Source organism: Ailuropoda melanoleuca, chromosome 15 (genome assembly GCF_002007445.2).
Source record: "Ailuropoda melanoleuca isolate Jingjing chromosome 15, ASM200744v2, whole genome shotgun sequence".
NCBI lineage: Eukaryota > Metazoa > Chordata > Mammalia > Carnivora > Ursidae > Ailuropoda > Ailuropoda melanoleuca.
Window position 1 is genome coordinate 4,982,244 of NC_048232.1, and position 23,591 is coordinate 5,005,834.

Below are 23,591 nucleotides of genomic sequence, written 5' to 3' on the forward strand. Positions count from 1 at the left end.
TTTGGTTATCTGCTCAGTCATTTGTTATTGGTCTGTTCAGATTTTCTGTTTCTTCATGAGTCAGCCTTGGTACGTTGTCTTCTAGGTTGTCCAATTTGTTCTTGTCCTTTTATTTCTGATATCACTTGTAATGTCCCCTCTTTCATTTCTGATTTCAGTTGTTTGAATCTCCTCTTTTTTCCTTAGTCTACAGAAGGTGTTGTCCATTTCGTTGATCTTTTAAGAAAACCAACTCTTAGTTTCAGTGATTTTTTTTTCTTCTGTTTTTTTCTTCTCTATTTCATTTATCTCTGCTCTGGTCTTTATTATTTCCTTCCTTCTGTTAGCTTTTTTCCTAGTCCCTGTTAGGTTGTTGATTTGTGGTCTTTCTTCATCTTTAATAGAGGTGTTTATGAGTATCAACTTCTCTCTGAGCATGGCTTTCACTTCATCCCATATATTTTGGCATGCTGTGTTTTTCTTTTCATTCGTCTCAAGGTATTTTCTAATTTCTTATGGTTTCTTTTTTGACCCATTGGTTGTTTTAAGAGTGTGTTGTTTAATTTCCACATACTTGTGGGTTTTCCAGATTTCTTTCTGCTACTGATTTCTAGTTTCATTCCATAGTGATCAAAAAGGATACTTTCTATACTTTCAATCTTTTAAAATTTGTTTTTTTTTTCCTTTTCTTAAAAAAGCTTTTACTTAAATTCGTTTAACATATAATGTATTATTGGTTTCAGAGGTAGAAGTCAGTGACTCATCGGTCTTATATGACACCCAGTGCTCATTAGATTTCGTGCCCTCCTTCATATCCATCACCCCGTCACCCCATTCCCCCACCCACCTCCCCTCCAGCAACCTTCAGTTTGTTTTCTGTGATTAAGAGTCTCTTATGGTTTGTCTCCCTCTCTGATATCGTCTTGTTTTTGTGGCCTAGCATGTGATCTGTCCTGGAGAGTGTTCCACGTGTACTTGAGGAGACTGTATATGCTGCTGCTGTTGGGTGGAATGTTCTGGTCTGTCTGTTAGGTCCCCTTGGTTTCTTTTGTTCACACCCTCTGCTTCCTTATTGATCTTCCGTCTGGTCGTGCTGTTCATTCTTGAAAGTGGAGTATTGAAATCTCCTAGGACTATCATATTGCCGTCTGTTCCTCCCTGTGGTTCTGTCTGTGTTTGCTTCCTTCATTGAGGGGCTCTGATATTTGGTACATTTATATTTACGATTATTATATCTTCTTGGTGAATTGGCCCTTTTATCATTAAATAATCTCCTTTCTCTTGGAATCATTTTGGATATAGAGCCTTTTTTTGTCTGGTATTAGTATAGCCACAGATTTTTTTTAAATGATTTTATTTTTATTTATTTATTTGATTGAGAGAGAGAAGAGAGCATGAGCCAGGGGGGAGGGGCAGAGGGAGAGGGAGACAAGCAGACTCTCCACTGAGCAGGGAGCCTGACGCAGGGCTCTATCCCAGGACCTGAAATCATGACCTGAGCTGAAGGCAACGCTTAACTGACTGAGCGCCCCCCAGGCCCCTCCCAGCCACAGTTCTCTTATTATTTGATCTTCATTGAAACTCTGAGCTGTTAGTGTCCTGACGAGGGAAATTGAAGCACTAGCTTTTCCCAGATTCTGTATCAAATTAGTGTTGGAACCAAAATCAAGACCTAGTTCTCCTAGTTTACAGCCAAAATGTGTGTAATGTCTCTACCCTACTTGCCCAGCTTTTGAATTGTGAGCTATAAGTGCTTTTCAAGTGTCAGAAGGTTGTCTGTATATTTGTGGCTTAATCTGCTGTCTCATGGCCATTGCCTTCATATTATTGTGGATTTTTTTTTTTTTAACTATTCAGTTCATTCCTTGGAAAAAGCTGTATCATCGCTACCTGATGAATGAAGAGCAAGCCGTGAGCAAAGTGGATGGCATCCTGTTGAACTATGGTATAGAGAAGGAGTCAGACTTGTGTGTGCTGAACCTCATTCGGTGAGTTGCCTTTCTCCTGGGAGGAAGACCGATTCTGAAGTCCTTTCCCATGTGTTAGCACTTAGGACCACCTTTCTCACGGACTCTGCTGTGAATGTCGTACAGCTATACAGCCACCACTAAATGCTCCCCCAGTGTGGATCCTGGACGGGCGTTATGGAGCCTGAGGGATCACCTCCTCCTTCCCGAGGCAGAGGCGTGCGTGCGTCAGCACCTCCCTGATCTCTACGTGGCTGCTGCGGTGAGTGAGGGGGCTGTGAGGGATTGCAGGCCAAGGAGACACCCTTTCTCATCTCGAGAAAGTGTAGTGGTGATTCAGTCTGGCTGAAGGTTATTTTACATTTATTTTCAAAATCCCCCCCCCTTTTTTTTTTTAAAGAGAGGGAGTTGAGGGGCAGAGGGAAGGGGAGAGAATCTTAAGCAGGCTCCATGCCCAGCGTGGAACCGGACACTGGGCTTGATCTCCCAACCCTAAGGTCATGACTTGAGCCAAAATCAAGACTCGGATGCTTAACCGACTGTGCCACCCAGGTGCCCCTCAAAATCTTCCTTTAATCTCTGCTTTGAAGCCTTAATCTTGTCATTGGTCCCCTTATGGAAATAACAGGCCACATTGTTATAGATTCTTCAATTTGGAAGGAATTTTAAAAAGCATATTATTTATTTATTTATTTTTAAAGATTTTATTTATTTGAGGGAGAGAGAGTGAGAGGGCACAAATAGAATTGGGGCAGAGGGACAGGGAGAAGCAGGCTCTCCACTGAGCAGAGAGCCCAGTGTAGGGCTCGATCCCAGGAACCTGGGATCATGACCTGAGCCGAAGACAGATGCTTAACTGACTGAGCCACCCAGGCGCCCCTTAAAAAGCATTTAATCCAATTTCCCGTTCTGTGGAGGAATCTTCAGCAGAGGATGGTCATCCGGCCTCTGAAAGCTTTAATTAAGAAGGATTTCTTTACAAGGTAGCCTGTTTCATTGGCAACAGTTGGGTTATTTGAAAGAACTAGAGAAATGAAGGTTTTTACCAGACACTCATGAGTCGGTGGGAAGCTAGAAATAGTCTTCAGTTTCCTGATTCAGCCTTTTTTTTCTTAGTAAAATTTACTTACTGCTTAAAAATAATAAGATGAAAAGACACTAAAATACTCACCATTCCCATCTCTTTGGGTGTTGATATGACAGAGGACCTTTTATTTTTAAATTTTCATGTATTTATTTATTTGTTTTGAATTTAATTTTATTTTTTTTAAATTCAATTCATTAACGTGTAATGTGTTATTAGTTTCAGACGTAGCATTCAATGATTCATCAGTTGTACCTGACTCAGTCTTGTGGCTCCTTACCTAGATCAGGGATTCTTAAATGGAATCCGTGTGCACCCTCAGCCTGTGCTCTGCAAGCTGCAGAGGGCTGGACATCCAGCCGTGTGTATTCTTCTTTCTGTCTTTAGTGAAGTGATTGCTGGTGATGGTGGGGTGAGATTTCGAGGACCCCAAAATTATAACCGGGGTGCCTGTAGTAAAGTGAAGAATGAGAAAGATACCTTTCTAGTATTTGACTATTTCCGTGTTCGTGAACACTTTCTTAGATACTGCTAAACAGAGTGTATTGTGTCCATAGTAAATTTTTAGTCATTTATTTAATATTAATGAAAACATCAAATTAATATTATTTAAACATTAATTAACTTAAATAATAACACGAAATAAAGAGTTGATTTTTTTTTCTTTAAAGATTTTATTTATTTGAGAGTGGGAGTGAGCGAGAGAAAGCGTGATGGGGGAGGGCAGAGGCAGAGGGAGAAGCAGACTCCCCACTGAGCAGGGAGCCGATGTGGGGCTCGATCCAGGACCCTGGGATCATGCCCTGAGCCGAAGGCAGATGCTTAACTGAATGAGTCACCCAGGCCCCAATAAATAATACATTAATATCTTTTTTTTTTTAAGATTTTATTTATTTATTTGGCAGAGACAGCCAGTGAGAGAGGGAACACAAGCAGGAGGAGTGGGAGAGGAAGAAGCAGGCTCCTAGCGGAGGAGCCTGATGTGGGGCTCAATCCCAGATTGGGATCACGCCCTGAGCCGAAGGCAGACGCTTAATGACTGCACCACCCAGGCGCCCCAATAATAGATTAACATCTTAGTGCCAGGGAATTGTTGGTCTTGGTTTTGTCCCTGAAAGCCTGCTGTCGTCTTTTGCGTCTTCCTTCCCTTGTGCCTCCCGGGTGGGCACCGTTGCATGGTGACCTTGCTCTGGCCCTGTCAAATCTCTGTAGACCTGAGAGCTCACGCTGCCCTGGAGAGGAGTGGTGGGGAGGTGGGTGTATCCTCTCTAGGCAAGGTCCTAGGTTAGATCCTTTATTCATGTTTTTTAACTAAAGAAAACTAAGAACCCAAATGCAGAAGTGATGAGAAAAAGGAAACCCAGGGTGAAAGGAAAAGTTGCCGTGTTTCCAAATGTCCTGTGGAAAGTTTGCACTCGGAGACTTGGCTCTCTTCGCTGGTTGTCTGACGTGTTCTGCGTCTTTCCTCCCTTGCCCGGTCCGCCTCCCTCCACAGGGCGTCAACGTGTGGGCTCTGGTGGCGGCCATCGCGCTGCTGTCCAGCAGTGTGCATGACGTCCAGCAGCTGCTCTTCTGTCTCCGGAGACCCAGCTCCACCGTGACCATGCCAGACGTCACCGAGACCCTATATTGCATCGCTGTGCTTCTCTACGCCATGAGGGAGAAGGGGATCAACATCAGCAACCGGTAAAGCCGTGGGCGGAAGAGCCGAGGCCCCGGTAGAGGCAAAGGCCGGCGCTGGCTGTGAGGCCCAGCGCTAGCACCGGGCGAGCCGTCGGTCTCACAGGGCCCCCGCCCCATGTCCGTCGCAGTGAAAGGCAGGTGCTGTGAGCATCAGACGTGCTCTGTGCGCGTGAAGTGCCACGCGGCTGGAAATAGCGCTGAGGCAGGAGGACGCGCAAGGCCGTTGAAGCCTGACGTGAAGTCCCCTCACCAAAACGAGCCTTCTTTCTTCCCGCGTGGCTTCATTTTCCTAGGGAAGCATTAGGATTTGGTGCCTCCATTTCTCTTTTGGGACGGGATGTAAGCATTGTGGCTGAGTCTCGCCTGCCTCGCCGTCTCTAGCATGTGGGTGGTTATTGGGAGTGACTATTGAGGTTTCGCTCGCCAGCAGGTGTGCACAGGTCAGCTGGCAGAGGGCCAGCAGCTCTGAAGCAGGTGCTGCGTGTCCCGGTTTCTCAGGCATTCGGGATGTGCTGGTGACCGAGTCAGCCGCTGTTCTAGTCCTCCTGGTGGACTGTGTGATCCAGGGAGGGGAGACAGGTACTGCGTAAGGAAACGCGTGACACAAGAATGTGTAGTGAGTGGAAAGTGGTACAAAGAAAAAGAAGTGGGTGACAGGCCAGGGAGGTGGGGAGCACCACGTTAGATGGGGTGGGTGAGGAAAAGCCTCTCTGAGGAAGTGACATTTGAACTAAAACCTGAATGTCAATTTTAAAATGACATTTTAGGACTTGAGAGCATTTTAGCAGAAATCGTAGATAATTTCAGGGTCCAAAGACGGGAATGAATTTAGTATATGCAAGGAAGAGAAGTGGTCCAGTGTGGCAAGACTGCAGTGAAGAAGGAGGAGACCGAGCCATGGTTACGTGGGAAGCGTAACCGGCAGTGGCCAGACGAGGGGAGCTGATGTAGGCCACGGGGAGAAGTCAGAATGAAATCCAAGCTGTGAGGGGCAGCTGTCAGACTGCCCTGACGCCCGACCTGGAGACAGGCAGTGTGCTTCTGCCGCCCGTCCTGGGGAGGCAGAAGGCCCAGAGAGGATTTCCTTCCTCTGGAACCTGTGAGCCCTAAGTGGAACATGGCTGGGGGCACCATGTGAGCTGTGGCCCAGTTGTCCTTGCTGGAGTTCAAGGATGGAACACGCATGCTCCAGAAAATGTCAGTCTGAGTTACGTTTCAGTTTATTAAATGTCGTTTACGTTGTATCCACACCATGGCATCTAGGCATGGGACAAGGAGCTTTAGGATTAATGGGGACAAGACAAATACACAAATGGTAAATAACGTTCTTAAGNTGTCAGTCTGAGTTACGTTTCAGTTTATTAAATGTCGTTTACGTTGTATCCACACCATGGCATCGAGGCATGGGACAAGGAGCTTTAGGATTAATGGGGACAAGACAAATACACAAATGGTAAATAACGTTCTTAAGTGCAAATACGAACCTGCAGCTTCTGTCCATGTTCACAAGGACGGAGAGGAGGAGTGGGGGGTACCATATGTTGAGTTTTGTTGTGTTTGTGTATTTCTTCCTGCTTATACTTGGGTGGTAATATGAGCGGAGACTGAAGTGTTAATGTTGTTAAAGGTATTCGTGGGTGCTCAGAGGTCACTTTCCCTCTGGGGCTGGGGAGCAATGCGCGAAATGTGGGTACTTGGTGATGAGGGAGAAGAGTTTGGGGTCCGTGTGAACACAGAGAGCTTTGGAGTGGCTTGTTAGCGGGCTCTTTGCCCATTTCTGGGGCCACTGCTGAGTGCTCCGTGTCATCTTGGGCCCCTCTTGGTAGCTTGGAGGCTATTTTGTTTCCAGTCCTTGGTAATCATATCTTGTTCTCTGTGTAACACCCTTCCTTTGGGACCTTTAAAGGTAGAATGTTCTTCATGTTTCTACACCAGTTATCACCTTACAAGTAGCAGGGAGCAGAACAAAGGAGTCTGAGAAAGATACGATGACATTAAGTTGATGTCGAACAAGAATCGCACTGATCAGAGTAGTATTTACATTTGTTTTCAGCTGGTTCTTTTTTTTTTCTTTAAAGATTTTGTTTATTTGTTTGACAGAAAGAGAGCGCGTGTGCACACAAGTCGGGGGAGGGACAGGCAGAGGCAGAGAGAGAAGCAGGCTCCCCACTGAGCAAGGAGCCAATGCAGGACTCCATCCCAGGACTCTGGAATCATGACCTGAGCCTAAGGCAGACACTTAACCAGCTGAGTCACCCAGGCATCCCTCAGCTGGTTCTTAGTGCTTTTGTAATTATTTGTCTCTTAGGATCACAGCTAGTGCTTTGATCCCCAAACAGCATGTCCTGGTCTCTCTGCCACTACACACTGCTTTTCAGAGCTGGGCTTTCCAAGAGGGCTTTGGTCAGCTCTAGGTATATTTAAAATCTTTTATTTTCTTTTTTCTCTTCTTTTCTTTTCCTTTCTTTTCTTTAGTTTTTCCTTTTAGGAATGGTAGGGAGTCCAGGTACATCTAAGGGAAAACAAGATAGAGATTGTGACTTAATTTGAAAATCTCTAAATCTGCTTTCTCCCTATTAGGATTCACTACAACATTTTCTATTGCCTGTATCTTCAGGAGAATTCCTGTACTCAGGCCAGAGAAGTTACAGAGGAGCCGTCGGTTTGGCCAGGGTATGTATATGGGGCTGTGTGTGTGTGTGTTTTGTCTTCTAGTCTCAGTTCCTTCTTATACTTAAGGAGGAGAGGGGTTTTGTCTTAATAGTTTCAAGGAGGTATAATTTACATTACATAAAAGTCACCCTTTTTAATTGTACAATTCAGTGATTTTCAGTAAATTTATTGAGTGTGCAACCAGCATCATAAACTAGCTATGGAACATGTTTATCTCCCCCAAGGGGAGGCCTTTCGTTTGGTTAATTTTGTTCCTCTGATCGGCCCGTTTGCTTTATGACAGTCCATCACCTGGTCTTTTGAATTCCTTTCTATTTTTCTAATTTCTCTTCTGTAATGATTATAGCAAGAAAACAACCATCCAACTTACACACGAGCAACAGCTGATTCTGAGCCACAAGATGGAACCTCTCCAGGTGGTAAAGATTATGGCATTTGCAGGTAAGGGAGCTCACCATTCCTGGACTAGCGAGTCAGGTTCAAGCCTCTTATCCCTGCATCCGTCTTCCTTGCTACCTGCCAGAATTTCTTTACCTTGGTAAAGAACTATTGCAGTTAAATTATTAAATTAAATTAATTAATTTATTTACGTTTTTAAAAAGATTTTCTTTATTTATTGGTCAGACGAAGAGAGAGTGCGTGCGCACACAAGCAGGGGGAGCGGCAGAGGGAGAGGGAGAAGTAGGCTTCCCTCTGGGCAAGGAGCCTGATGTGGGACTTGATCCTAGGACCCTGGGATCGTGGCTTGAGCTGAAGGCAGACGCTTCTCCGACTGAGCCACCCAGGCGTACCGATTAAATTATTTTAAAAGCAGTTAAGGAATGCTTGGTTTTATCTTCCTATTTTTTTTTTTTTTAAAAAAAACACTCCTGGTCACATCCACAGTGGAGTTCCTGGTTGGACAGATAGTTCATAGGAATTAGTTTGTGGGAGAGATGCTGTCAGGATTGACCCAGGCCATCATTTATCGTTGCTATGCTCAGACACTGATTGCTCACAGAAAGGCAGGCCATGTTTCCATAGCTCCCTGATTTCTGTCCGGTAAAGTCAGGGAGGCTGTCCCTGCATTGGGTTCTAACCTACATTCTTAAATACGCAGTCTGTAATTCTCCTGCCTCAGTCAACTAATTGTACTTACAGTCTCCTAAAGTACTTGGTTATCCTTTTGTCTGAGCCTTTGCTCATACTATTTTCTACCTGGAGTTCCTTCCTGCTTCTTTCTGCGTAAATGTCCTACTACGAACAACAGCAGCCATTCGTTCAGCACCTGGCACCGTGCTAAACCCTAACAGCATTCTGGAAGGTTGGTTAGTTACCTCTGTTTTACAGATGAGGATTTGAAGCTCAGAGAAATTACAATGACCTGCCCCAGGTTAAATAAGCGAATAAGTGGAAGAGGTAGAATTCAGAGCTGGGTCTGTTTCTCTCCAAGAGCATGCCTCCCCCCACCCCTACCCGCTTTCTTTGCCTTGCTGTGTCTGACTCCCATCATTGCTGTTTCTTCTTGGTGGAGGCCTCTTTAGCCATTTGAGTCCCATGTGATCTCTGAACTCGTACTGTAACTAATCATCTGTATTAGCTGATTGGTACCTGATTATTTAATAATATAGCCAACACACACATTCTATAAATGCTTCTATGCTGTGTCATTAATCTTCACAGTAGCCCTGTTTGGTAGGGAAAGAGGTACTATTTTTCTGCTCTTACAGGTGAGATTTTTTGTTTCCAAATTCACTCTTTCTTTTGTTCTGTGTTGTCATTATACTCTCATTTTGTTCTAATTGTTTCAACTGTGTTGGCTTTGTATTCCCAACGAGATTGTAGTACCAGAACCTTGCTTTATGGTTTTGTTTTGTTTTTTGACATACTCCCAGTGCTTAGCATACAGCTGAGCGTGGAGTAGGTGCTCATAAGTGCTTGTTAAGTGAACGATAACTGAATGAACGAAGGGTGGAGAGGCAGGGTACACTGGAGAGCTCAGAATGGGCCAGAAGCATCCTTCAGTCTCACTTGCATGCTCTTGCCATTGAAGCATTACTGATGCCTAGGCCAGCAATAGCTACTCTTACTGAGCTCCTCTGCTGGGTGCCTTGATGCTTGCCTTTATCCTGCCAGACCCTGCAGGGTCAGCGTTGCCCATGCATGGCTAAGGAGCACAATGATAGTCAGTGAGGTCAAGCGGCTCGCCCTTCACTGCTCAGCTAGAGCCGGCCAGAGCCATGATCCCAGCCCAGGTTAATCTGGCTTAGAATCCGCTGCTCTTTTCACTACACCTTAATCAGTATTGAAAAACTTGTCACGGTCCAGTTTCAAGCAAGAGGCAAGATAAGCATGAATAAGACCTGATTAGGGCATCCTTTGGAACAGTTTTTCCTGGTCAGAGGGTCACCTCCTTTCCTCTTGGCTTCCCCAGGCACCGGGAAGACCTCTACCCTGGTCAAGTATGCTGAGAAGTGGTCTGAGAGCAGGTTTCTGTATGTGACATTCAACAAGAGCATCGCAAAGCAGGCCGAGCTAGTCTTCCCCAGCAATGTCATCTGCAAAACCTTTCATTCCATGGCCTATGGACACGTCGGGCGGAAGTGAGCATTGCGCTGCCACCATCATTGTCTAATTCCTGGTTTTCACGTTGTGGTCATCATGACTGCATATGAACTTACACACAGCAGCACTGAGAAAATGGAATGCTTTCAGCTCCACTTATAGGCAGGCAATAGGAAGATATTTAGTGATTTGCACTTTTACCTTGTAAAAATGTGTTGTTTGCAAATAATAGTATCTTACTGAGGTGAGCATTCTCATTTCTCTGGAACTGAGGCACAGAAAGTGCCCGTGACTGGTCTGGAGTGCAGGCCCTCAGCAGTCTGACAGACAGGCTTCCCTTGGACGAGGTAGGGAGGGGTGGGGAGAAGACTCAGCTGACGGGCACTTGCCCAGGCCTCTTGGGGCCTCTGAACTAGCATTCCCTTGGATGGGAGGACTTCAGGGACTTGAGTGTCCCCCTAGGGACCTCTTGGAGTCTAGTCCACACCATGGAGTCATAGCATCTGCTGTGAGCCACTTCATCTTTTGGGTTATTTGAGAATTCCTGAAAGCCAGATGAAGCCATTTCCAATCCTGCATGGACCTTGCTCAACTTCTCTGGCTTTTGTTTACCCCTAACCTGTTGTGACATTTAAGGTGGCCAGGTGGTGTCACTGTAGGGAAGGGGGTTGGAGTGGGGGGAGACACTAAATACCATGTTGCAGTGGTAACAGTCAAATACTGTTCATTTGGGATATGTGTTGCAGGTACCAATTAAAGAAGAAATTGAATCTCTTCAAGTTGACACCCTTCATGGTCAATTCTGTCCTTGCTGAAGGGAAAGGTGGATTCATAAGGGCCAAGCTAGTATGTAAGACTTTAGAAAACTTCTTTGCCTCGGCTGACGAAGAGCTGACTATTGATCACGTGCCTATCTGGTGTAAGAACAGCCAAGGACAGAGAGTCATGGTTGAACAGAGTGAAAAGCTGGTGAGTATCTAAATATCTTTAGTGGTGGGGATCGAGGATAAATGAGAAGAGCTGACATGATACACTGTTCTGCTTGTCTTTGATTTCTTCAGAACTGCTGGCTGGAAGTCTGACCCCCAGACCGCAGGCCCGTCATGGTAGCTGGGAGGGGTGGTATTTTCTGTGAAGAGGACTCACAGACATTTTACTTAATCTGCACACTGGTCCTCTTAATTCAACAGATGAGGCTCCTCCTACCCAAGGTTTATAGGAGCATGTCATTGGGTCTGCAAGATGTAGAATTTAAAGATAAGGAATCTCTTTTCTGATTTTACTTGTCTCTTTAGTCATTGGCCATTCTTTGTACGACTTAGTGGTCAGTCATAAATCTAGAGAACTAATCCAGCTTTTTCTGGTTCGTCATATCTTGTGCTCTTCCCCAATTCCCACCTGCTCCAGATCTTGTACTCTTTGAGCGATTTTCTATCACTGGGCTTGGTATGGCCCAAGTTTCTTACTCATCTCTGCACTTGACATTGTTCAGAGGCTATCGTGGAGCTGGAGGAAGGTTAGGGAGGTGACCGCCCCTCACCATGCTGTGATGGTGCCTTTGTTCAGACCTCTGTATATGAGAATGAAAGTGATGTCAGGAGGTGTCTTTTCCAGGGTCTTAAACTATGACTTGCTATATCACTTGCTTTCTAGAACGGTGTCCTTGAAGCCAGCCGACTCTGGGACAACATGCGGAAGTTGGGGGAATGCAAAGAAGAGGCTTACCAAATGACTCATGATGGTATGCCAGTTCCCACCTCTTGGTATCTGTTAGATGTGACTGCTCTACTTGTGAGTTCTGACTCTTGCTGCTCCCTTCTTTTAGGCTATTTGAAACTCTGGCAGCTGAGCAAGCCTTTGCTTGCCTCTTTTGACGCCATCTTTGTGGATGAGGCCCAGGACTGTACCCCAGGTGATAAACTATTCAGGACATCAGTAGTCTCAAACACATAGAAACAACATCATGATTATGTAAGACGACATACATGTGATATAAGTTGATGATTATCATTTGTCATAAAGAAGAGGAGCAAATGATAATTTAGTCACACAGAAATCCTTTATTATTTGACTTTGTATTTCAGCAGTTGTCCTTCACCCCCCCCCATCTCAAAGCAAATTTATTTTTCTGTAAATGTTTTGCTTCAGTTAGTCTTAAAATGTTGAGTATGCATAGGTCATCAGGTGATAGGGACCTAGACTCATGCCGAGTGGGAAAAGCTAGTCAGCTTAGCGCCGGACAGTTTGTGTTGTTTGTTTTTCAAGTGGCTGATGGAAAATAGTGTGCCTTTATGGGGTCACTTTTGAGCTTTGAGTTACAATGTTAGAAAAGACAATTTGCCTCATTTTTTATTTGCTTATGTGGTTTTTTTTTTTAGCCTCCATCATTTATCCGGGACTAAAAATAATCTGCATTCCTAGGCTTAGAAACAGTTTCTCTTGTCCGTTATATAGTTGTTTCTTTGCATTGCCTGCGTATCCTGCGGGGAAAGACAACTCTGTTGTCCAGCGTGCCCTGGCTTCGTTTCATGAAGCGTTTTCATCTTTTTCTGTCGTAAATACGGTTTCTTTTTGCTCTGTGAGTTGGCATTCCTTCAGCTCTTTTACTGTCCCTCTTATTGGTTGCAGCTATCATGAACATAGTTCTGTCTCAGCCATGTGGGAAAATCTTTGTAGGGGACCCACATCAACAGATCTATACCTTCCGTGGTGCAGTCAATGCTCTGTTTACAGTCCCTCACACGCACGTCTTCTATCTCACACAGGTAAGAGCTCTCGCTGCTTCTGAGCCCCCAGAACCATAGAAGCAAGCATTGTGGTTCCCCACCCTCGCTTTCCCGTGGTTACCCTGTGCCAGGCACCCAGTACATAGCAGAGCCTTGCTTCTAAGTGCTGGTTCTCTGTGGCTCTCGGGGTCTGCAAAGTCTAAACTGTGTTCACAACACTTGCGTGTGCCGTTGTCACCATGTTCACATTTGCACCGCTGACGCCTTCCCGTGCGTCAAGGCGGGGGCACCACATGGTGCCGGCAGTCCTCGTGCTCTTCTTGTGACGCGCTCAGAGTAAACCAAACAAAAGTGGTTCACTCAGGAGCGTCCTGGTGTGACAGCAGACGGATGAACTGCTGGCCCTGGGGTGTGTCTCTAGTATCGTGTGCAAGCAAGTGGCAAGTGTGAATAAAGCACTTCTGCCTACGGAAGTGTGTTGGCTGTCTGACCAAGAGCACTCTTGGGATTGAGTTGTGAGCTCAGTTGGCTGCGTTTGTGTGTCGTTACTGTTGGTACTTGAAAGAACAGCTGACAGACTTGGGTATTTGGCATTTTCTCAAAAATGAAGGAAGTGAGCTGTGACTTCAAGGAAAACAACTGACAAATGTTTGTTGCCAAAGATAAAATTCTTGCTTTCAAGTGAAATAAAAATTTGGGAAATTTGTGTCTGCCCCTGTGAGCGTGACGGCGCATGGCATCCTTGGCTGGCTGAGAAAGCTGTAACGATCCTCTATTTTCCGGTACCTGTCTGCGGGAGGCTGTAGGGGTATCTACTAAAGTGTTGAGAATTCTTCTGCAAAGAAGATTTTTATCTTCTCTCCCACTTACTTACTCAGTCATTTGTTTATGTCAGTGAGGGTTCATGGGTACTTTATTTCATGTTTTGGGTTATGTCTCACTCAGAACGGTTCTGTAGCAACAAAGTACTATTTGTCAAAAGTCTCGTGTTTTCCTGAGTGTTATTGATGTTCACCACAGCACATCGTAGTTTATTACTTCAAATCATAAATGCATGGAAAAGGGCAATAGGTACCATGAGTTTGGAGACAAATGGTGTCTTTCCAGCTGTACTGATCAAGGAAGTAGGGTGTGGGGCCATGTTTTGAAGGGTAGGAGACCATTTTGCTCTGTGCCGAGGCAGGGCAAGCTCAGGGAATGCGCCGGAAGGGAAGATGCTTGGGGCTGGCTGTGTAGGGCAGCAGTTTTAAATGAATGTTGAGGGAGTCTCAGAGGTGAGGGGAGAAACCCCCCAGCCCTCCCTCAATCTTTTGTATAATTTACACTTCTTCATTAGATTTGATTTGGAAGGAAGGCTAGGTTTGCTTAAAAGAGCCGTTTGCCATTGGTCTTGGGGAAAGAAAGGAAACAAGGCTGTCCGGGCTGTGAGGGCTGTTCACAGTGCATGCATCGCCTGTTTCCTCATGTGCTGCTCTTCCTATTTTCCAGCAAGGGTGTGGCCCTGGTGAAAATGTATGGGAAAGGGTCATCTGACAGAGATGCATCTGGCAGTGGGAGGGAGAGACCAAGTGGGTGAGGCATGGAGTTGGGGTTGCTGAGCTGGGCTGGCAGCAGTGGTGAGAACAATAGTCTAGGCCCCACGGTGGGAGAATTGTCCAGATTTGGATTTGGGGATCAGGGGTAAAGGAAGATAGATAACCTGAATTTCAGGATGGAAGCTGTTTCAGGATGGAAGCTGCAGTTCTGAAAGCTCAGAAGTCAAGTCAGTGATCATTTGATTTTGAGTGGGTTTACAATGGGGAATTGCAAATCCCCTTTGCAGATAGGGTGAGTCGGGAATCAACAGTTGGGTTTGACAAGGCGGGGACTCGCAGGGACAGAAACGTGCTAACCTACTTTAGGGAGGGGTTGTTGACTCCGTTTGTTTTGTTGTTTTCCCACAGAGTTTCAGATTTGGTGTGGAAATTGCATACGTGGGAGCTACCATCTTGGATGTCTGCAAGCGAGTAAGGAGAAAGACTTTGGTTGGAGGAAACCATCAGAGTAAGGCTTTCAGTTACTCTTCGTTTATTTGTTCCAAAAATTATTTTTCCTCTTTATTTGGATTTGTCACAGAGTTTGTGCTCTCTCCCAAAAGGTGGCATTAGAGGTGATGCCAAGGGCCAGGTGGCCCTGTTGTCCCGGACCAATGCCAACGTGTTTGATGAGGCTGTGCGGGTGACCGAAGGAGAAGTCCCTGCGAGGATACATCTGATTGGGGTAAGAGTAAATTTCTGTTGACTGCTTCCTGCACAGACACAAGCCTAGCCAATGAAGACATTCGGCTTTGTTAGGGGTTATTACACCAGCAAGCATCTGGAGCTTGGGGCACCATCTACGCCGTGACTGAAGTCTTTGCCCCTAGCCATTCTGATCATATTAGCCAGACATTCCTATAAAGACCCAGTAAGGACTGAGGATCCTTTCTTCCACTCTTTAAAGCACTAACGCCCTTCTCATCTGTGGCTTTGCCAACGAGGCTGCCAGCTGGCTACCTGCGAGTGTCGTGGTGTGTAATGTTTGCTAGCGTAAGAACAGGGGAGCTGCCAACACAGCGGGAAGCGCTAGCGAGCTCCACGTAGAGGGTGTGCCCACCTGGGTTCTAGCTCTGGTTCTGTCACTAACTTTGTGTGGCTTGCGGCAAGTCACAACTTCCGTGTGCCTCATTCTCTCCATCTCTGAGACAAAAACAATGCCTTGCCTTTACCTGGTTCACGGGGAAGTTAGGATGAAGTGACATGTGTATGACATTTCTAACTCTTCAAAGCAAAGCGATATGACTAAAAGACAGTCACTCCTTTTATGAAAAAGAGAGTTTTCTGAGGGTTTACTATGCGTGGGCACTCAATAAATACAGTCAGTGAATCATAATCAGAAGATGTTCTGAGTTTTCTCTTTTTTATTGATAAAGAGTATATAGCCAAGTTACAGAAGTTTTGGAAATTAAAAGGAAAAAAAGTGACCCTAAATCTCAGTATTTCAGAGAATAATTTTCTCTTTTGCTGTTTATATGTATGTCTTTGTCTTTATAGACACACGTTTCAACATAATTGTAATTATAACGTACAGACAAACACGTGCATGTTTTACTCAACACCTGAGCATCTTTTCTTTCACGGTGCTCCATTAATGACTGCGGTATTTCATCTAGTGGTTATAGTGTAATTTAGGCATTTTTGTCGTTGTAAGAAAATAGCACTCTTGGAGGGTGGCCCACGCCGGGCATGGCAGACAGTAGGCGGCTGTGGTCCCTCCGTCACTCCCATGTGTCGTCTGAAGCATGTGTCCACGCTTGTGATCACATCTGCCTTCCCACTATAGTACGTCCTGGCTTATTTCGGTCTCTGTCTTACGTTAGTGGTTTACATGTCCCTTCTCCAAATGAGGACAGATCCTTGGAGTGTGGCGCCTTGGTCCTGGGCAGTGCTCAGCGCGTGCTTCTAGGTAGAATGGGCTACCCTCTGACGCAGGCAGGCCCCCTCCTGCAGGAGCTAACCTTCTAGAACATACAACAGTCTGGACCTGTAGACATTCTCTAGCATAGTTCTTTCCTCCAGAGACACAGTGGTGAGTACTCACACTCCACACGTTGTTCAGGTGTCCTCGTAACCTCCATCGCGGCCATTTTTCTGTTCCTGGAAGGTAGATGGTTTCAGTTGCCCCTTTTGGACAAGAAAGCAGCATGCAGCTGGTTCTTGCCCCTCCCCCCCTTTTTTAAACAGAGGAAGAGTTTGAGGTAGCAGCCAGGACTTAGCGTTTGAGAATCCTGACTGCTCAGGCTGCATGATAGCCTAATGCTGTTGTGCTTGGTGAAATTTCCTGCTGACTGTCTGTTTGCTCTGGGTGCGATTTGAGATCCATTTCTACGAAAACATCTCATTTCAAAATCCCATCTCTACATTTGCTTTACTTTGTTTTGTTAAAACAACAACAATAACAAAACAAAACAACAAAAAAACAAAAATCCCACCAAAAAACTTTTTCAGGGGATTAAATCATTTGGATTGGACAGAATCATTGATATTTGGATCCTTCTTCAGCCGGAGGAAGAACGGAAGAAACGTGAGTACCCTCCTGGCCGTGGTGCAGTGGACAGGAACGTTCCAGTGACGAGGGACGGGAGAAGTCTGGGCTTACTCTGAGTCAGCACTCTTACTTTTCTCCTAGAGAAGGGTGGAGCTAGTGTGGCTCTCTTCCCATCAGGAGTGGGATGCCCGAGGCCTCCTGTTGCAGAAGTACTGAGAGCTCTTTCCAGACCCTTCTCTTAGGAGTCTGAATTTCTTCCTATTGTCAGTCCCTTAGGCTGTCATCCCTCGTCATCTTTCTGTCTGCCTGGGCACCTTTACCCACCGAAACCTCTGCATGGGCCCCAGATGGTCATTTCTAACATACTGTAGCCTATTTCTTTTCCACACTGCGCTGTTTCACATCCCTGTGAAGTAGGTAAGGATGTCAAGGGTCGGGCCCTTGATCCTCAGTTTGGAGACGGAGAGGCTAAAGCACAGGTCCTTTCTGACTTGCCCAGGGTCACACAGCAGGTTAGTGATGCAGTCGGGACTAGAACCCGGATCTCCCAGGGTTTGTGCTGCTGTTGGCTAGGAAGGTGGAGCTGCGGCTGCTGTAGCTTAGTGTAGCCCTGTCGTGTTAACTGGAGTGTGTGTTCTCCTTAGAGAACCTCGTTATTAAAGACAAGTTTATTAGAAGATGGGTGCACAAAGAAGGCTTTAGTGGCTTCAAGAGGTATGTGACCGCAGCCGAGGACAAGGAGCTGGAAGCCAAGATTGCAGTCGTTGAGAAGTATAACATCAGGATTCCGGAGCTGGTGCAGAGGATAGAGAAGTGCCACATAGAAGACCTGGACTTTGCAGGTGAGGAGAACAGTGGGTTCCTCACCTCCCAGCAGGAGGGCGGGCAGGTGGCCCTCTTCCCGCAGGTTTCACCAGGGCGCTCCCGGGGAGCTTGGGGGAGGGGGAGCCGAGCTGCCGCTCTTCCTCGGGGCCCTCAGTTCTGCGGTGGCTCCAAGCCCGTGGAATGGGGTCCCCTGGGCGTGACTGGGCCAGCGGCTCAGCGCCCTCGAGGCTCCGGTCCGAGGGCTCCGGTCCGTTGCTCTGTCTGCAGACTGCGGGGGGCGGGGGGGGGTGGCTCTGGGACGTGATTCTGAGGTACTGCCCCGTGGGCACTGAATTTGCTACTTCCCTGATTGTCGTTTCCTGCCCCCCTCCCCCGCGACAGGCGGGCAAGGAAGGGCGGTGGAAGGAAGCGCCCGGCCCGTCAGTGTTAGGAGCGCAGCGGGAGGAGCGCGCTTGGCTCTTCCTCGCCCCTTCCTTTCCCCGCCCAGCCGCCATCTAACTGTGCGCTCTCTTGTTACTCCAGAGTACATTTTGGGCACCGTGCACAAGGCCAAAGGCTTGGAGTTTGATACCGTGCATGTGCTGGATGACTTCGTGAAAGTGCCCTGTGCCAGGCACAACCTCGCGCAGCTGCCGCACTTCAGAGTCGGTGAGCGGCGTCCGCGCGCTGTGCGCTCTGCGGGAGGGAACAGCACACCTGCTAGTTCCCGGTTGTTGACTGTCAGCCTTCCGGGTCCGCTGTCTCAGGGCTGCGGGCCGGCGACGGTGCTTGGGGTGGGGCTGTTTCAGCTCGCAGCTCTGGGTGTTTCACCGTCGGGTATTGGGTGCCCAGCCTCGTAAAGATTTACAACAATTTACCTGCTCTCCAAAGTGGTGGTTGTGGTGGTGTTTTTAAGATTTTATTTATTTACTTGGGGGGAGGGGAAGTGGGGGCCAGAGAGAGCGCGCATGCACAGGTGCAAGTGCACATGCGGGTCGGGGGAGGGGCAGAGGGACAGAATCTCAAGCCAACGCCCCGCTGATGGCGGCGCCTGACTTGGCCCCATCCCAGGACCCCGAGATCTTGACCTGAGCCGAAATCAACAGTCGGTCGTTTAACCGACTGAACCTCCTAGGCGTCCCCAAAGTGTTGTTTTTTAAAATTAAATCTTTTTACTGAAGAGGCCAGGAAATCATAAAAAAAAGTAAGCACTTTGTATCATTTGTTTGCTTTTATATAAATTTATCCTCAAGGCAGGTTGTTATATTCTGAGCATCCCTGTGGTTATTTTGGTTTTAAATCTTAGAATTAGGGGCGCCTGGGTGGCACAGTGGTTAAGCGTCTGCCTTCGGCTCAGGGCGTGATCCTGGCGTTATCATATCACACATTGGCGGGCTGAAAGTAGAAATGGTAAATATATTCATAACATTACAGAAAGACCTTGTGCTGAAGGTAAATTAGAGCAGAGTGGGGCAAGGGAGCGGCCCTAGGCAACAGTGGTCCATACTGGGGCGGAAAAGCTTATTTAATATGCTACCACCGTTTGTTTTTTTCCCTTGGCCATTGCATGTTTACATATTTTTTTGTTTTTTGTTTTAGAACAGCTTTATCAAGGTCTAATTCACATACCATGCAATCTGCCCATTTAAAGCGCACAGTCTAGGGGCGCCTGGGTGGCACAGTGGTTGAGCGTCTGCCTTCGGCTCAGGGCGTGATCCCGGCGTTAAGGGATCGAGCCCCACATCAGGCTCCTCCGCTATGAGTCTGCTTCTTCCTCTCCCACTCCCCCTGCTTGTGTTCCCTCTCTCACTGGCTGTCTCTGTCAAATAAATAAATTAAAAAAAAAAATAAAGCGCACAGTCTAGTGCCTTTCAGTATAGTCACTCGGTAACACGTTCTCACCATTGTGCTGGGTGTGGTGACTGTCAGGGGACAGGCTCAGGGACGCAGTAGAGCCTCAGACGTGTGTTTCTTCTCTGCTTGTCGTGTCACAGCCCAAGGCATTTCCAGAGAGAGAGAGAGACCATGTCAGGAAAAGGGAATAACGTGGGCTTTGGAGACAGGTAGCCTTGGGTTTGGCTCCTGGGTCCTTGCTCAGCCTTGGCCCGTGTGTCCAAGTGACTTGGCCTTTGTGAGCCTGTTTCCCCGTCAGTCCTACACAGCTGTCGTGAGTGACCTGGGAGGATGAATGAAAACATCACAGGGGTTGAATGACCCATGAACAGGCTCCCGGGATTTACCAGTAGCAGCACAGGTTAAAACTCAGTATTTTGTGCCACTGGTCTGTTGGGTTTTTGTTTTTTGTGTTGGTATTTGTAGGAAAAGTTTGTGTATTCAGCCAGCTAGTCTTGAGTGGTTTTTCTTGGTCGGGGAGGCGGCGGGGCAGCGCGGGGTGGGGGGGTGTTAGTGAACGTGTAGAGGAGAACACACGTTTAAGCAGGCTTTTGAGTTGATAACCTTTCTTCCCTTCATTTTCTTTAGAGTCGTTTTCTGAAGATGAATGGAACTTACTGTATGTTGCAGTAACCCGTGCCAAGAAGCGTCTCATCATGACCAAGTCCTTGGAGAACATTTTGACTTTAGCTGGGGTAAGAGGAACCAGTAGCACAAATTAATTTAGCAACATTCAAAGTTTGTTGGGTTTGAAGAAGGGATCAACCTGTGGCCTGCGAAGGCCTTTGGTTCAGGATCCTGGGCTGGAGGAGAAGGGCTTCTCTTGGGGTTCATGGGTAGTGCAGGAAGCGTTGTAATCGAAGAGACAAAAATGTGGGTTCTCTTCTCAATTCTTTCCTGATTCAGTTGTAAAAGTTCTTTTTAAAATATCCACTGTTCATGTGTTTTGCAATTTCTCCCTTGCTCAGTTTGTGCTGAACACTCTTGGGGAAACACCAGCAGGAATGTTTTCTGTGTCTATACTCCCTCCCTCCCTCCCCTTCCCTAGTTCCTCTTGAACCGGCAGCTGCTGCCACCACCAACAGACCTCTTCCAAGGAAAATGTCCTTGCCAGGAGAGAAGGAATATTCAGGCACCAGGCCTCTTGTCACGGGCTAAGATGCAGGAAAGTGTCGGCACTTGCTCCTTATCCCCAGAAACCAGCCTGCTTCCCACCCTCTTATTTCTAGCTCTCTTCTGCCTTTCACAGGTTGGCGTATAAGCCAGTTAGTCTTTGAACCCTGTTGGAAACAAGAACAGAAATCTGAGCTTCCAGTGGCTACTTGGTCCATCTTTCCCTGAACCAAAAATACTTAAGCCAAAACCTAAAACTTAAGTGTAAAAGTTATTCTAAATACTCTCTCTTCCTTTGCTGTCTTGAGAACGGAAAAGATTTTGTAGAGCAGAAGTGCCATATTTCATGCTCTCTCAAGGAGGTGAGAATATTGGGAGCTGTGGAGTCTAAGTAGTGCCGCCAGCGGCTTTGAACCTCAGGGCGGGGTGGCGGTGTGGGGCAGTAATCATTTTTTAGTAAATGGTGTGGAAGTCCTAGCATTGTTCAGCGGTGGTAACGCAGAACCCTGATGCTCAGAACGGAATAGAGCCTATTTCGTGAGTGCCTTGTATGTGCCATGCCTGTTTCTAGATACTGGTGCTGACATGGCGGCCAAAGAATGCCTGCCCTTCCCCAGCCGCCATTCCAGGTGCAGAGACGGATGGTGAACAAGGCAACAGACAGGATTTCTCTTCACATATTTGAGGAAGATGGTGTGAGAGCCTTCCAGGGGGAAGCTTTGCTGATCAGTACTCCAGGACCCGTCACAACAGCAAAACCTTCTTGCATAAGACAGGCTACCTTGTGTGTTGGTAGCACTTTTTTCTTCTGAGCTTCTCTCAGATGGGCCCATTTGGCCATAAGAATGTTCTGGAATTTGGAATCCCCAGGCAGCTTTGCTTCACCAAGGCCTCACCGTGGGTGATGGCGCGTGTGTCAGATCTCAGAACCAGAGCCCCCTTTTTTGGCTGTGTCCTCACTGGCACTGGAGTCACCCAGTGGTTTCCAGGGAGGACTTAGAGCAGAGCTTTGCCCACTTTTTCTCAAAAGGGCCGGACAGTATGTATGTTAGGCTTTGCAGGCCGTATGATCTCTGTTGCATTGGCTCAACTCTGCCCTGAGCACCTGAGAGCAGCCACAGGCAAGTCATTGAGGCATGAGTGTGGCTGTGTCCCGATAAAACTTCATTGACAACAGCAGGGACTGGTCTGGATTTGGCCCCATGGTTTAGAGATAAGTGTGGCTTTTCTTAAATTCTAAACCAGTACCCCAGGGACAAAGTAGAAATACAGTGGACCCTGGAACAACACGGGGTGAGAGGCACTGAACAATATCCACCCCACCCGTATCCCACACAGTTGAAAATCTGTAACTTTAGACTCCCCCAAAACTCAGCTGATAGCCTGTTGACCAGAAGCCTCACCAATAACATAAACAGTCGATTAACACATATTTTGTATGTTAGATGTATTATATTTGGTATTCTTATGATAAAGTAAGCTGGAGAAAGGAAAATCATAAGGAAGAGAAAATACATTTACAGCACCATACTATAAAACTCTGTATATAAGTAGACCGTGCATTTCAAAGTTGTTTAAGGGTTAACGATAATAATTTTTATGTACAAATAATCTCTATTACGTGATTTTTTTTTTGTAGAAACTTTGATCGCAAGTATTTTTTTAGAACCGTAGTGTGATTTTCCCCTGGAAATAGTGCTGCACTGGTGGTTGGATTTATCACAGAACCAAGTTGTCACGTGGGTAACTTGCAGCAATATTGTGGGCAGTAATCTCACTTCACGACATGGGTTAAATAGGATTTTTTTCACTTTAACTTACGAAAAAAATTCTGAGATACTTAAAAGTCAGAGTAATAAATTGAATTGCTACATACAAATCGTACCTATATATAGTTGGAGTATGTATCTCTAAAAAAAATGGACCTTCCCCCCCATAATTACAGTGCCATTATCATAGTTCATAAAACTTGTAGGAATATCATGTTCCAAGGGCACTTGAAGTAAGTTCTTTTCCCTCTGTGGTTAGATCCACCAGTGTAATTACAATAAGATATATCTGTTTGTTTACTGTCTCTACGGATAGCTTTGCTTCTTTTTGACTTAATTATCTTTTCTGAATATATAAGACATTTATGTTTTCAAAGTCAGAACTTTGTAACAAGTGTAAAAGTCTCGTTCTGTCTTTGTCCCCTTCAGACTGTCCATCATTTTTTAAAAATTAGTGTTCGATTTATCCTTCGGTATTTCTTTTTGCAAGTATCAGCAAGTGTGTATAAATTTTTCTATCCTCCTTTTTTGTGAAAGGTAACATTCTGTAAATAGTGTTCTGAACCTCACTTGGTCACTGAGAAATGTGCATGGAGATCACTCACTGTTACTAGTTCATATAGCATATTCTCATCCCTCGGGGCCGCTGTGGAGTATTCTCTGGGTCCCTGGATCGTGATTGGTGTGGCCCCTCGCTGGTGGCTACTGGGTTCTTTCCAGTCTTTTGCCTTAAAGGATAATGCCACGAGGCATCATAAGGCACAAGTCATTTTCTGGCTTGCCAGTGCATCCTGGGGAATACGTTGTAGAATCTCAGTTTCTAGGTAAAGGATAAATGGATATGTGATTTTTCTAGATACTGCCAAATTCTTCGCAGAGATTGTATACCTGAGAGTCCCACCAGTTACATAGAAGAGTCGGAAAGGCTTTTTAAAGCTAGTCGGAAGCTCATCGGTTGGTTATTGCATGCATTTTATGGGGAACACGAGTTTTTCCCCATATAGAAAAGGATACGGAATCGAGAGAAATACTTCCTCCTTACTGAGGCTGGGTTGGAAAACATCTGTTGCTCCCAGAAGGGCTCTGAGGGTGCCCCAGAAATGTGGCCCATCCGTGTGAGCAGATGTTTGGGTCTGAAAGCTGTTGCATGAGACGGGATGCTTCTGCTTTTTATCACAACTTAGGAATCTGTTTGGAGACATCCTCTTTGGAAGTGGCTGAGTCCGCCCTCTGCTCAGAGAGGAAGGCTGTGGGGATTTTGAAAGCTCTGGGGCAGGGGGCTAGTAATAAT

The 23,591-nt window shown here is 46.3% G+C and overlaps 1 protein-coding gene across 6 annotated transcripts in view; it reads left to right on the forward strand.

Annotated features, from left to right (window-relative positions):
- The window catches only part of FBH1 (F-box DNA helicase 1), a 63,634-nt gene that overhangs the window by 14,616 nt on the left and 25,427 nt on the right, over positions 1 to 23,591 (forward strand). For all 6 annotated transcript variants that reach the window (XR_004620660.1, XM_034643586.1, XM_034643585.1 and 3 more), the window contains 16 exons: positions 1,837 to 1,967; positions 2,073 to 2,208; positions 4,526 to 4,716; positions 7,294 to 7,386; positions 7,733 to 7,827; positions 9,800 to 9,968; positions 10,677 to 10,899; positions 11,584 to 11,671; positions 11,756 to 11,842; positions 12,559 to 12,695; positions 14,600 to 14,699; positions 14,794 to 14,915; positions 16,682 to 16,757; positions 17,366 to 17,563; positions 18,069 to 18,194; positions 20,007 to 20,113. Coding sequence is in view for 5 of the 6 variants with exons in the window: in XM_034643586.1 (XP_034499477.1) it covers positions 1,837 to 1,967; positions 2,073 to 2,208; positions 4,526 to 4,716; positions 7,294 to 7,386; positions 7,733 to 7,827; positions 9,800 to 9,968; positions 10,677 to 10,899; positions 11,584 to 11,671; positions 11,756 to 11,842; positions 12,559 to 12,695; positions 14,600 to 14,699; positions 14,794 to 14,915; positions 16,682 to 16,757; positions 17,366 to 17,563; positions 18,069 to 18,194; positions 20,007 to 20,113 (2,079 nt within the window). In the remaining variant the exon portion in view is untranslated. The remainder of the gene's footprint in view (positions 1 to 1,836; positions 1,968 to 2,072; positions 2,209 to 4,525; positions 4,717 to 7,293; positions 7,387 to 7,732; positions 7,828 to 9,799; positions 9,969 to 10,676; positions 10,900 to 11,583; positions 11,672 to 11,755; positions 11,843 to 12,558; positions 12,696 to 14,599; positions 14,700 to 14,793; positions 14,916 to 16,681; positions 16,758 to 17,365; positions 17,564 to 18,068; positions 18,195 to 20,006; positions 20,114 to 23,591) is intronic.